Genomic DNA, 14823 nt, shown 5'->3' on the forward strand with positions numbered 1-14823 from the left:
GGTGGCTCAGTCGGTTAGGCATCCGACTTCGGCTCAGGTCATGATCTCATGGTCTGTGACGTCAAGCCCCGTGTCGGGCTCTGTGCTGACAGCTCAGAGCCTGGAGCCTGTTTCAGATTCTGTGTCTCCCTCTCTCTCTGATCCTCCCCCGTTCATGCTCTGTCTCTCTCTCAAAACTAAATTAAAAAAACATTAAAAAAAATAAAAAAAAATACTTGAAATAATAGGACTATATTTACAATAATGCTTTAATCAAAAAAACAACCAGAAATAGCTACATTTATTGCTTATGCTGTTCCAGGTACTGTTACCTTCTCCATTTTTTTTCAGAATAGCTTCATTGAGATGTAATTTACATAACACAAAATTCCCTTGTTTAAAGCACACAATTCAATGTTCTCTAGTGTATTCACAGAGTTGTGCAACCACCACACCACCACCTAACTTCACAACACTTTCATCATTCCCACAAGCAACTCTGTATCCACTTCCACTGCCTGTCTTCCCACCCCGACAACACTTAATATACTTTCTGTCTCTATGGATTTGCCTACTCTGGACATCTCTTCATTTGCTTTTCCCAGAGAACCCAATAGTTGGTAACCATTATTTATGATAGTTTTGCCTAATGATAGGAATAATTCTTTTAAAATTAATTTAAAAAATACTTTAACTTTTGGGGCACCTGGGTGGCTCAGTCAGTTGAGCGTCTGACTTCGGCTCAGGTCATGATTTCATGATCAGGTCATGGGTTCGAGCCCCGTATCAGGCTTTGTGCTGACAGCTCAGAGCCTGGAGCCTGCTTTGGATTCTAGGTCTCCCTCTTTCTCTGCCCCTCCCCCACTTGTGCTCTGTCTCTCTCAAGAATAAACATTAACAAATTAAAGAAAAAAAATCTTTAACTTTATAACAGTTCTTTCCTTACTTGTCCAACGGGATGTAGGAATTCAGAATAGATCCTGCCATTGCTTTGGTGCTGGCATTATCACTAACTGTTCCCAAGCTGACTGTGCCAGATTCTCCACTTAGACTGTACCGTTCTTTCTGTACATCTGCTTGTACTTCCAACCTTAAAAAGCAGGGAGGAGATAAAAACTGAAATTACATATAATATCAGACTACTATAATACATATCTTCAAATAATTCCATTAAGAATCCCTAGGAATTAAGAAACTATTTTAGAAACAACTACCAGCATTTTTTTAGCCTCCTTTTATTTGATTATTTAAATTCTACTGCAGCACACGGAACAGTACCAGCCATCCAAATAAAATAGGAAAAATTAGCTGTCTGCCAAGTAAGATACTAACAGAATAACACAAAAAGGACATAAAGGATTTTAATTAAATATGCTGGCCATGTTTGAGTGTGAAACAAAATCTGAATACACTAAAAACCATTCTACTTGACAGAACAGTGAATCAAAAAATCATGAGCATCTATATATTAAAAATGATCCTATAAATTTGACCTGATTCTTTAAAAAAGACATAATAATAAACACCACTATAACTTAAGAGTTTGTATTTAAAAGCAACCTACCTAAAAATTAAGATAAATACAACCAATTTGACTTTTGGGGTGCCTGGGTGGCTCAGTTAACTATCTGACTCTTGATTCTGGCTCAGGTCATGATCCCACAGTTCACGAGCTCGAGCCCCGCATCGAGCTCTACGTTAATGGTGCAGAGCCTGCTGGGGATTCTCTCTCCCTCCCTCTCTGCCCCTCCCCCACTTGCTAGCTCTCTCTCAAAATAAATAAACTAAAAAAAAAAAGATCCTGGGGCACCTGGGTGGCTCAGTTGGTTAAGCACCCGACTTCAGCTCAGGTCATCATCTCATGGTTCATGAGTTTGGGCCCCACATCAAGCTCTCTGCTGTCAGCATGGAGCCCACTTTGGATCCTCTGTGCCCTTCTCTCTCTGCCCCTCCCCTGCTAGTTTTCACTCTCTTGCACACAAAATAAATAAATAAGCTTTAAAAACATTTTTTAAAAAGATCCTATAAAATATCTGATTCTTTAAAAATGACATAATAATAATATAACTTAAGAATTGTGTTCAAAAGCAAGCTACCTAAAAATAAGATAAATATGACCAATTTATCTTTTAATTCATGTATACTTTCTTACATTAAAAAAGCTAATAAACAGAAGTAAAGAATACTGAATTAGAAAAGAAACAAAGGAAGATAAAAATGCTTTACATTTCTCCTACTTATCTGTAGGGCTGTTGGTAAAAGACTTGGTGAGAATGAAATAAACATAAATATACAAAAGGATTCAGGTGGACTAGACTACCCTGGCCTCATTTTACACACTCCCACATATCCTGATTCCTCCTGCTCCCCTAGGCCTTAACCCAATGTCTCTTTTTCTAACATCCAGCTGCTGCTGTCTTGAGAGGTAAGGTCCAGGCTTAAGTATTTCCTTTACTGTGCCTACCAAAGCAGCTCTAGCACTGATTCATAACATCAGATGTGACAAGTGCAGTGAAAAAACTGGCAGAATGCTATGCCATAGACTTGGCTTTTACCATACCATGGGTATATACTATTATGACAGAAAATTCAAACAAGCAAAAACCTCCTGTTCACCACTTAGATTCATTTTTAATATTACCATTTTCAACTCTGACACAGCCCGGTTATATGTAATCATCACAATGATTACATAATGACATAATCATTCAAAATTCTTATTTAATGAATAATTTGTAGTTAACAGAAGGCAAACAGAAAACAAAGCACATTTCTCTTACCTGTTAAAACAGTTTACCATGGCACTTCCTGACAGACTCCCTGTTATACTGGCTCCAGCCAGAGCCATGGTACTGGCCGTTTCACTCAAGTTGTCTCGAATGGCTCCTATGCGATCCATGTGGCTTCCACTCGCGCTCAAACTGCCAGTCAGACCACCAACACTTCCCTCCCCTATGCTAGGGTTGTGTCTTGCTTCTGCTACTGAAGTTGTGTCTAAATGCAAATATTTCAAAGAAATTAAATAAGTGTGATTATTAGTTTTCCTCTTCTTAAATTCCTCTATGATTTCAGATAGGACGTTTTATTATAAAACATACACAGGAACAGAAAAGACATCTGGAGTCAGGAACAAGTAACTATGGGGTAAAGGGAAAGAGAAGTATCTCAGAGTTTGAAAACAGATTAAGGACTAACTCTCAGTATTAAACTGTCACCACTTTTTGCCATAATAGAACTGTATGGGAACAGACGGTCGCTACACTTGTGGTGAGCATAGTATAATGCAGAAACTTGTTGAATCACCATGTTGCACACTTGAAATTAGTGTATTACTGTGTGTCAACTATACTCAAGAAAGAAAAAAAAAAGAAATGAGGAATGAGAAGAAATGGGAGAGGAGAAACTGGTTTTCTCCTTTTTTTTTTTTTTTTAGGATTAAAAACACTAGGATTTTTGTATGCTAATGGAAACAAATAAATATGGTGAAAGCAAGTACCTACTATGTTCTGGGTGCTAAAAATACAGTAACAAAGAAGACATATATAGCCCTCATCCTTAAGAAACCAAGTAAACAAAAAAGTTATTACAAATTGTGATAAGTGCTTTTAAGGAATCAAATTTTTCCCTTTAAGGCAAAATTGGCTTAAAATCCCACCCCTTCCCAAAAAAGTGGTCAGCACTTTTTAGAAAATCCAGATGATTTAGGAATTCTGTAAAAAATGTGACGGTTGAAAAAGTTAGCTGACTTTGGAGGCAAATATGTGAGTTTCCAACAAGGTTCCATTTAAACCACTTATTATTCTCCAGGTCAAGAAAATGCGCCAGAAGCTGATTTCTAGATATGTCCTACAGATCCAACTGTCTGTAAGCTATTATAAGATCTGATACCAGGGGAGAAAACTATTCCAGGCAGAGAGAACTGCAAGTTTAAAAGTCTACAAGTAAAGGTGTACTTGGCATCCTCAAAAACACGAAGGAGGGATGGTATAAGATAGGAGAGTGAAAGGAAGAAGTTCAGAGATGCAGCCTAGGACAGATCATGTGGGGTGGAGCTGTACAGGCCACGGTAGGGATTGTGGATTTTTCCTCCAGCACAGTTGGAAGCACTAGCAGAGTTCTGAGCAAAAGAAAGACATGATCTGATTTATGTTTCACAAGTTATCACTATGGCTACGCTGTGGAATAGTGAGTGGAAGATAAGATGATGGATGAGCTAAAGAAGCTATTACAATAGACCAAGAAGAGGATAGTAGCTTGGACTAATGGAATAGTGGTGGTGAGGGTAAGAAATGGTTGGATTATAGCTAAATATTGAAGGAAGCACCAGAATCTGCTGATGGCTCTGATGTAGGGTAAGAAGGGAAAAGGAGGAGTCACTGTAAGTGAAGGTTTTTGGCCCAAGCAACAGCAAGAATGGAGAGGCTACTTAATGAGGTGAGGATGATGACTGAGAGAACACATCTTAGAGTGAAGAGTTTGGTTGCAGACAAGTTAACCTTGAAATTCTTGTTAGATATTCAAGTGTAGATTAAAGAGGAGAGTTAGATGTACAAATGTGAAGTTCAAAGGAGAGTTCCAGCCTAGACACAAATTTATGAGTCGTCAGTCTACATATTATTTAATAGAGGAGATTATACATGCAGCGGGCGTAGATGAAGACTGACAAGAAGTAGCCAGGAGACATGATGAGATGAGAATAGGTTTCCCGGAAGACAAGTGAAGAAAATATTTCAAGAAGGAGGGCATGGTCTACCATGTCAGGTGTACTGGTATATTAAGAGAAAACCCAAAAGGTGACCATTATATCTGGTAACATGGAGGTCACTCATGACTCTGCTTTAGTGGAGTGGTAGAGATAAAACCCTAGAGTGGAAGGCTCCAAATACATTTGGAGTGAGTTCAAGACAGAATGGGAGGGAAGAAAGTGCATATTATCTTTGTACTTCTGCCTAATTATTTCCTGAAGACAAATTTCTATAAGAAGAATTGCTGGAATATAGAACATGCACATTTTTTAAGGTTTTACTCCTACTGGTAGTCTATGAGGGCCTTTTCATTCTCTAGTTAATTCATATTTCTTTGAATAACAGTAGGTTGAAGATATTCTCTATTCACTGGCCATCTGCATTTCTTCTTTTATGAACTACCTTTCTCTTCATATCCTATCCTTACTGACTTGTAATATTTTAAGCAAAATTGAAGACTGAAGTCTAGAACTTCTAAGACGTTACATTTCCAGTGTAGGTTAGGTACCCAGAACCCTCCCACCTGTTTTCATCCATTCACCTTTCCTAGGCAGTATTTCAATGATATACTTCTGGATGAATGCTATTAGGCCTCTGGAAAAGAAGGCAATGGAAATTCTAATTTGCATGTTATCTATCCCCTAACATAAACTATTAATAAGTACATTTTCTTCCTTTGCTTAAAGGACTTACCTACAGCTGTATTAGTTCCACCAACATTTATATCATTTTCATCATCAAATTCAATCCTGACTCCTTTTCCATTGCCTGCTGAGACTCCACAACCTCCGCTTCGACAGAGAGAAATTGGAACAACACCATAGACATAGGCTAACATAATAGGAACACCAATACCTAAAGAGGAATTAAATTAGTCATTAGAAGGCAAAAAATAAATCATAGAAACATGACTTTTTAGAAAGCCTTTTCAAGAGAAAATATACAGGAGAAAAGTGCTGTTGCTCTCCAACTCTTGCCCAAAGTGGATTTACCCAGCTGATAAGGGGAACAAACAAATTCAAAGCTCCGAATCTTTCAGGTGACACTCATGAGGTGAAAAAAGATGTCAACCTTTTTAAGTGCCAAGTCTTCAAACTGTATGGGGTGAGGGAGGGAATAAGCCACTAAGAATTTACCAATTATCCTAATGCTAGGCTCTTGAGTCTATAATACTTTTAACCAATACAATTACTCAATGAGAGGTTTTCTGTAGGCTCAGTTTAAATTGTCCTTAAATACAAAAGTAATTATCGTTGGGATGAGCACTGGGTGTTGTATGGAAACCAATTTGACAGTAAATTATATTTAAAAAAAATACAATGCTTTCAATCCTTCCACAAAACTTAAAACTTGAGATTATTGTATTTGTAAGCATTTTCTTACCTACAGTTACTGCAGCTACAACTGGAGATACTATTACAGACAATGTTACACCACCTGTTATGGCCAAATTCCGTTTGTGCTTTGAAACGTCCTTGCCTTCGTATCGGTTGTGAATCTTGAATTAAAAATAAAAACGAGGTGAAGATTTAAAAACACATTATATATTTAATTTAAATGAAAGTCTAGACATACATTTGATAGTAATTTAAAGTGATTTCTTTTATAACTTCATTCACTTAAGTGTCCTAATTGAAGACAAATGTTTTAATGTTCTTAAACCACATTCTTAGACAGTTTACTCCTTATTAATAATTTGCTTCAAAAAGACAGTGATTTAATAGATTTTACTTTGTGTTTACTTTTAAATAGTCTTGAGTAAATGTATAATCTTATTCAAGAATAGTTAAAATCATGTTTTGAGCAAAGAAGAAATTAAGAATATTATTCTCAACACAGTTATGAATTGGGTATTTACTAATAGGATTACTCCTAAGAAATTTAGCATTTCACAGGTTTCTAAATAAACATCCCTAAATGGTAAAAGTTGGCTTCTAGGGGAGATTTCTACAACTTTTTTTTTTTAAATGTTTATTTATTTTGAGAGAGACAGAGAGAGAGAGAGAGAGAGAGAGAGAGAGAGAGAGAGAGAGAGAGAACGTGAGCCGAGGAGGGACACAGAGACAGACACAGAATCCAAAGCAGGCTCCAGGCTCTGAGGTGTCAGCACATAGCCCGATGCGGGGCTCAAACCCATGAACCGTGAGATCATGACCTGAGCCGATGTCAGACGCTTAACTGACTGAGCCAGCCAGGCAGCTCCCCCTGCCCCATTTTTAAAAAAAATTAACCTTTAACAAGCAGTACTAATAAGCAAACACCACTAAATAAGTCACTTAGATTCCTTTTTATAAAGAAAAATATTATCAAATGACTCAGAATCCTGGGGTCCCATTTATAGCTCAAAGTAAAAAGGTGAAAGAGGGAAAAAAGAGAATGCTGCTGCCAGGGGACAGAAGTTAGATCTACTTAGCATCTTTGTATACAATATAAGTAGTAATAAACAGAATTTAATATCACATTGAAAGTGGCTTGGGAGATATATGAACTTCAAGAAACAGCTCAGTATCTGGGACGCGTGAGTGGCTCAGTTGGTTAAGTGTCTGACCTCAGCCCAGGTCATATCTCACAGTTTGTGAGTTCAAGCCCCATGTGGGGTTCTGAGCTTACAGCTCAGAGCCTGGAGCCTGCTTCCGATTCTGTCTCCCTCTCTCTGCCACTCCCCTGCTCATGCTGTCTGTGTGTCTCTCTCAAAAACGAATAAACATTAAAAAACAAAACAAAAAACAGCTCAGTATCCTTGGTCTCGTGATTTGCAAGGGCTAAAGCTAATAAGTACATTTCTCCTGTTTCAATAGAGATTCACAACAGCCTTCAAAAGTGTGCAAGTAGTCTCTAACATAAGATACTTGACTTATGAACAATATTACAAGTGAGGTTTAATAAAATAATCTATTATTATTATATGGTTATTTTGAAGGCTATAAAGTACAATGAGTCTTGTGAAATATATTAAACAGTGAGAAAGCTGGGGTGGGGAGGTGGGAGAAGCATGAGTGGGACAAGAAATATTCCTATTTCCTAGTCAGAATCTCGTTTCCCAGCATTGACTATATGTTCCTACGGAATGGGCCTCTATAATTGCCTCAACAGTCCCTGCAGGTAGCGATGGCAGCCCCTCCCACGGTATCTTTCATTATCCTTCAGTACTGCAGCTAATTCTTGCTCCTCTCCCAACTACCATTCCTGAAAAACAGCACTGAAGCAGAATAAAGCCAAAACTAAAAACTGACAGAGTAAACTGGAACCCTCCAGAAAACTTTTCATCCTTAAGCACTAATGTTTAATTACAGTGATCATATCGTAGTACTTCTGGTTCAACTTAATTTTTTCTATTTTACTATTTTGTGCCACATTTTCTATTTGTTATTGCAAATAAAGACTAAACTTCTAGGTACTTTATCAACTTAATGGGTTTGCCTGGGCTGGTTTGTATCCCCAAATACCGCAGAGAAAATTGTTTCAATGGAAAACTAATTCATCAACTTGTAGATGTTTGAAAAAAGGAGACTGGTAACTGCACCTACGACTTGAACAATGAGGTAAATAATCCCTCCTCTATAAATTATTTGTAAGTGTGTGCAGTACAACAGTCTCTATTTACCTTCTACTTCTATTTCTAAGTATCTGAATAAACAGTTTTGTTTTTAGCAAAGGCTTGCTTTGGATAATTACATGAAAAATTATTATAATCAGCTATTATGTATGGGACACTTTAAACAAGCTTAGTTACTTAAAACCTTCCATAATAAACATTTGGCTCATAAGTATCTATGTTTATCCTTGGTCCCAAAGCTAATTTTTTAAAAAAATAGTATGTATTGTTATTTTTCTGATTATAAAAGTAATATATGTTGAATATTTTAAAATGTGCCTGTTATACGGAAAAGGATCAGCTTTGTCTTGAGTTTGGCCCCAAAAGTCTTAACTGGAATTTAATGAAACAATTCAAAGGGAAACAGATTCTGACTCAACATAACAATTACAGATAACAGGCAACAGAATGGGCTGCTTCAGGAGTTGGTGTCTCCCCCATTACTGAAGTGCCCAAATGGCTAGAGGAATTTATCAGGATTCTTACATTAAGAATGTATCTGTGTTTACATTCTAGCTCTGCTTCTTTTTGTGTAACTCAAACTTTCCTAAACCTCAATATTCTAACACATAAATTTCTGTGAGTTTAAAAGGAGTCAAAGTACATAAAACACCCAGCACACAGTAAGGGCTATATGCCTCTGCTCTATTCTGCAATTAGATACCTTCTATAGTTACTTCTCAATTCTGATTTTCTATTAGCCACTAAGTGACTTCTTCGCCACTTCACAAATTATCCCTTTAACTTTTCAAAAAAGAATTATTGAATAGCTAATGAAATATAATTCATCATTCACAGGCCACTCACTGGTAATTATTGGTGTTTGGACCTTCAAAAGATTGTTATAATCTACAAAACAGCATATTTAGTAATAGCAGTAATCTAAGAAAATAAAAGCTTTGAACTAAAGTTCAAAATAATTCAGGAACTGACTAATTATTCTTTGCATTGAGGGCATGTGTTTTTTAGCCATTAACTTTTTCTAGACCTGACTTTACAAGGATATACATCCATGCGAAAAATATCAGGTGTGTCCTTCAATACTTTACACTTAAAGTTAGAAAGGTTTATAATACAAATGTACTCAAGTTTTCAGATTCAGGTAATTTTAAAGCAAGTCTACTTTTACAAAAAAAAATTTTAATCTTCATTTATTTTTGAGAGAGAGAGAGACAGAGTGTGAGCAGAGGAGGAACAGAGAGGGAGACACAGAATCCAAAGCAGGCTCCAGGCTCTGGCTCGAACTCATGAACTGCAAGTTCACGACCTAGCTGAAGTCAGACGTTCAACTGACTGAGCCGCCCAGCTGCCCCAAAGCAAGTCTACTTTCTATGCACTCGTATGAGTTTGCTGAATGCTGAAAATTATTTTATGAAAAATAAAGTAGTTTTATACTGAAAATACTAAAAATGATCTTTCAAAACAAATAAAAGGCAAAACAAAAATCATCAACCTTAAACCTAAAGATTTAGAATAAGATATTAAACTAATAAGGAATCAAGCATTTTACCTTACGGCCCACATAGACAGGAATGCCAATAATCATTGCAGGGATAGCAATGCCAGCTATTAAAGCAATTCCTACAGGAGCACCAACAAGTGTCCCCAGCTGCCACAATATCTTCTTCTTTCGGCTCCAGGGTTTCTTCCCCCAAAAAGTACAACCTGATGGACTAATGAAAAAAATTATAACTGTAACCGCTGTAAAACATAATAATGACTACAGTACATTAAAGAAATGACTCTAAAAGAATTTTCATACTTAGGAATGAGGTTTTTTCCCTTTCTTTGAATTCTAGGTTCATTAAAAGCCAAAAAAAAAAAAAAATCAGTGTAAGAATCACCATAAATTATTTTAAAAGGATACTGATAGGGGCACCTGAGTGGCTCAGTCGGTTAAGCGTCAGACTTTGGCTCAGATCATGATCTCACGGTTCTGTGCTGACAGCTTGGAGCCTGGAGCTTGCTTCAGATTCTGTCTCCCCACTCTCTGCCCCTATACCCTGCTCACACTCTGTGTGTCTCTCTCTAGCTCTCAAAAATAAACATTAAAAAAAAATTTTTTTTAAAGAATACTGATAACTAGAATTCAGGTTAAATATTTATCCCTAGTTCTCCATTAGCCGGAAAATGTTAGTTTTTGAAGAGTAAATTAATGCAAACATGCTTATTTCTATCCCTGTTTTAGGATATTAAGCTCACTTTGTGGAATAAATGAGAAAATTTATATATGAGAAAATTAAGTGGAATTATTTATGACCTAGCATAATTACATGGGGGTATAAAATACTAGCTTTCTAGTTTAAAAAAAAAAAACAAAACAAACACAAAAAAAGAAGAAATCTAGGTTTCCTATTTTTGACTAATCCCAAATGACAAGCACAATAATTTGGTTCCTTTTAAATTTATGTAACTGAAATAAAACACATCCCTCTAAATAGCTAAATAGCTATTAGCTAAATAGCTAGCTCCTACTATAAACTTACCTTAAATAATGTAAATCTGAGATTTCTTTCATACATAACCAACAAAACTCACAACCACAGACAGCACATGTCATGTGATTACAGCTCCCATCATTCATCTTTATTATATAAGCAGCACATCGTGGACATGGCTTTATATCATCAGCTATCAGGAAAACAGAGAGACCTGTTTAGTACATAAAACTGGTCTAAAAATAACAATTTTAGTAGATAATCAATTGCAGCAATGCCAAAAATAATCTTAACATATCAGATTGTTAACTGAAGAAAGGAACATACTTTGTATTAAATTTTTAAATTGTAAACATTTTCAAACACAGAACAATGAGAACAAACAGTAACAAAATAATAAAAAGAGAAAGGAGAACCGAGGACAGCCCTGGGCAAACTGCAAACTACATAAAGTTTGTCTTTGCTCCTACCTCATAGCTGTTTTCTCTGAGTGGCACTTGATATTCTAAAACTTTTCTAACCATCTCTACGTTATTAAAATGTAGATATTCTTTATACTACAGAATAGTTATCTTTGTCCTTTTTTTATTCATTTATTCAAATGCTGTTTCTGGATAATGCACAGTAATATGGTTACAATGCACACAGGTGCTAAGTTAAAATCAAATGGTACATAACTTTTGGAATCACTAACATAGAATACAAGTTATCTCAAATTACACAACTATTTTGAACTTTGGCATCTATTTAAGAGCAACCAGTAAATTATTTTCTATTATTAGTAGTGAGGTATATTTTCTAACTATACACAGTTAAGAAAAGATATGCATGGTACTAGCCATTGAATTCAAGTATTTGGTCCATTTTCTTACATGATAAGCATTAAGCTATATTCTAGTTTCCTTTCTAAAAGTTTCATGGTCATATTTTATTTGTGCTTTATCAGTGAATTCAGCTTTCCTTACTGCTTCTTTAAGAGCTAAAGCTGGTTTTTTTTTTTTTTTAATTTTTTTTTTTTTTTTTAACGTTTATTTATTTTTGAGACAGAGAGAGACAGAGCATGAACGGGGGAGGGTCAGAGAGAGGGAGACACAGAATCTGAAACAGGCTCCGGGCTCTGAGCTGTCAGCACAGAGCCCGACGCGGGGCTTGAACTCACGGATCGCGAGATCATGACCTGAGCCGAAGTCAGCCGCTTAACCGACTGAGCCACCCAGGCGCCCCCTAAAGCTGGTTTTTAACTTAAGAACTGATCAAGGCTCACAATTAGTATTTTAACAATTCAAACAATTTTGAGCAAACTGGTAACTCTATGCAGCCAGATCAAGAATATAAAAATTAAAAATATCCGTAAGTCATGATTTCAATGATCCAAAGGACATAAAGTCTGCATTAAAATACTTTTAACACTGGAGCATAAATTTTAAAAAGCTAGCTTTTATAGGTGATATAATGTCTAGTACATCAAATTAAAGAAATGCTAATACTATCTGCTTAACTGGCATATTAATTGATAAACTTCCTCATTCCAGAGTATACTCAAGTAGTAAATATCTCAATTAGAGGTGGGAGTAAAGACACTTGACTTTGGCTCTGATACATTCAGAACAAAATGAAAGGGGACATCCTCATTCATTCTTATGTTCTAAAAACACAAAACAGCCTTTTAATACGCTTAGATTACATGTTAGAGAATGAACACCATAAGGGATTTTTTTTGAGGTCTCCTTATAGATGTGCATGTTTTCACTGTGTACTTATCTACAAAAGGCTGTTTGGTCTTTGTCTCTTTTCTTAAAACAAATTAGAAAAAAAAATTCACTGTGTACATATTTTTCTCTCAAAATGCAAAAATCCTAAATAGAGCTGTTTTACTGATTAGATGGTCAACTGATGCCCCATTCCCTGAGCATCAACTAATCCACAGCTGCTTTATGTTAAAAGTTTCCTGTTTGTATTTAAGGTGGGTTTGACAAAGTTTTGTGTTTTTTTTTTTTAAATCATATTTCTATTTGCTGTTAAAATATGGGCTGGCCTACTGTCATATTAAGAAAAAAAAATAACAGGTTACAAAACACTGTACAATTTGTCAAATTCGTCAAATCTCAAAATTTGTTTAAAAATGTTCCCACCCCCACCATATTACCTGTAAGGACTCACAACAAAATGTTAACAGTGGTTATCTCTTGGGGGTGGTAGCATTAGGGAATAGTACACAGGGGACAGTAGTAGATAGGGGAGTGGAAAACCAATTAAATGTATTTTTAATAAAGGGGGAAAATATAGTAACAAAAGTGAAAAATATAGTTATTTAAAATGTGAACTCCAAGTGCATAAACTCCCTAGTAGCTATAAGAAGTGTCTCATGTAGATGCAATACTGTCACAGTTTAAAGACAAATACAATCACAATACAGCACTCTTATCTTCAAGTCACTCATAAGAAACAGTCAACTGATTATTATTGTTATGTCAAGCAATCTTTAAAAGTACAGCCAATTTTTCAAAGAATCATGATAACGGGAGACAAAAAATACCAAGATATCTGGAATAATGGGAATTAATAAAACCATTTCAGATGGTAGTTTCCTTTCCTCTTCCCCCCGCCAGTCAATGAGCAGCCAAGTTCAAGTTTATAGATTATATCAAAAGAAACTATCACATAAACATTTGTCCTGAGAGTTCTGATTTTTAGAGTACTGAATGTAAAAAGGCATGTACTTAAATTTTCAGAATTATAAGATTTTTGGAATATGGAAAAATTCCAAATGAACTTTTTAAAATAATCACCTTGGGAGGCTATATTTATTCCAACAATGCTACTATTTGGCTCAAATCATTTGGGAAGTTTTTCTTTCATAATTACTTTCAAAGCAACTTAATATAAAGAAAATCACTCTCGAGGGCACCTGGGTGGCTCAGTCGGTTATGCAACCAATTCTTGATTTTGACTCAGGTCATGTGTATCACGGCTTGTGACTTCGTGACCCACATTGGGCTCTGCACTAACAGTGCACAGCCTGCTTGAGATTCTCTCTCTCCCTTGAGAGATCCCTGCTTGAGATTCTCTCTGCCCCTCCCTCCCTTGCACTACCTCTCTCTCAAAATAAATAAACTTAAAAAAAAAAAAAATCATTCCCATGATCAGACAGTCACATTTTACTTTGGATATATCCCAAACCGGTGATTCAACTTGGTATGATATTCTAGTGGTTAAACTTAGCTCCAAAGGAACTTCTGGCCATTTCCAAAAATCAAACTGACATTAAGAAGATAGTTTAAGTGGCTGTATTAGGATCTAAAGGTTATGACCAATAAGGTGTTCCAGGGTAGCACTGCTGAAAAAAAAACAACATAAAATCCCCCATGGTGAATACTGTAAGATCAACATTTATTTGGATGACTAAATCATGATGTTTATTTTAAAATCAATAACAAATGCAAATCTCTAGCAGGTGACTGGTTTCTCTAGTTTCTCCACCTCTAACAGCCAGAGCACCTACTATGTGTCAGGAAATGTTTCAACCTTATAGACATAAGTATTATTAATATCTTCATTTTATAGCTGAGACAACTTGTTCAGGGTTGCACAGAGAATTAGTGGAGAAGCTACAATTCATATCCAGAGACACTGATTCCAGGGTCAAGTCTGTTACTCAGTATGTCATGTGTCCTATAACCAATAAACACCTATCCCTACATTTAAAAAACAGGAATATCATTTCCAAGTGGACCATTCAATGGCTACAGCTGACTCTACAAGGTACAGTTTACATATATCAGGCCCTCTCTGAATTGCTTCTGGACCCATACCTACAATTCATTATTAATACCTTTGAGTTCTACCCCAAATCTTCAGGAGAGTAAGCAGAAACAAGTCAATCAGCAAACAAGCAAGAAAATCGGTGTACATTATATAAAATATTAAATGCTGACTTTCAAGTTTATATCATTTTAAATGTTTAATTTAAAATTCAACTTTAACTACTGAATAAGACTTTTCTCTGATAGCATTAAGTATATAACTATCTCAATGATACACTGCTGGTAGGAATGTAAATTATTTT

At 35.9% G+C, this 14823-nt stretch overlaps 1 protein-coding gene across 2 annotated transcripts in view; it reads right to left on the bottom strand.

Moving 5' to 3' along the window:
* Nucleotides 1-14823, bottom strand: part of RNF19A (ring finger protein 19A, RBR E3 ubiquitin protein ligase) — a 58703-nt gene that overhangs the window by 2345 nt on the left and 41535 nt on the right. For both annotated transcript variants that reach the window (XM_042972723.1, XM_042972724.1), the window contains exons 4-9: nt 10806-10950; nt 9830-9992; nt 6108-6222; nt 5418-5579; nt 2760-2973; nt 926-1069 (exon numbers count right to left, since the gene is read on the bottom strand). In XM_042972723.1, the coding sequence (XP_042828657.1) occupies nt 926-1069; nt 2760-2973; nt 5418-5579; nt 6108-6222; nt 9830-9992; nt 10806-10950 (943 nt within the window). The remainder of the gene's footprint in view (nt 1-925; nt 1070-2759; nt 2974-5417; nt 5580-6107; nt 6223-9829; nt 9993-10805; nt 10951-14823) is intronic.

Source organism: Panthera tigris, chromosome F2 (assembly GCF_018350195.1).
Source record: "Panthera tigris isolate Pti1 chromosome F2, P.tigris_Pti1_mat1.1, whole genome shotgun sequence".
NCBI lineage: Eukaryota > Metazoa > Chordata > Mammalia > Carnivora > Felidae > Panthera > Panthera tigris.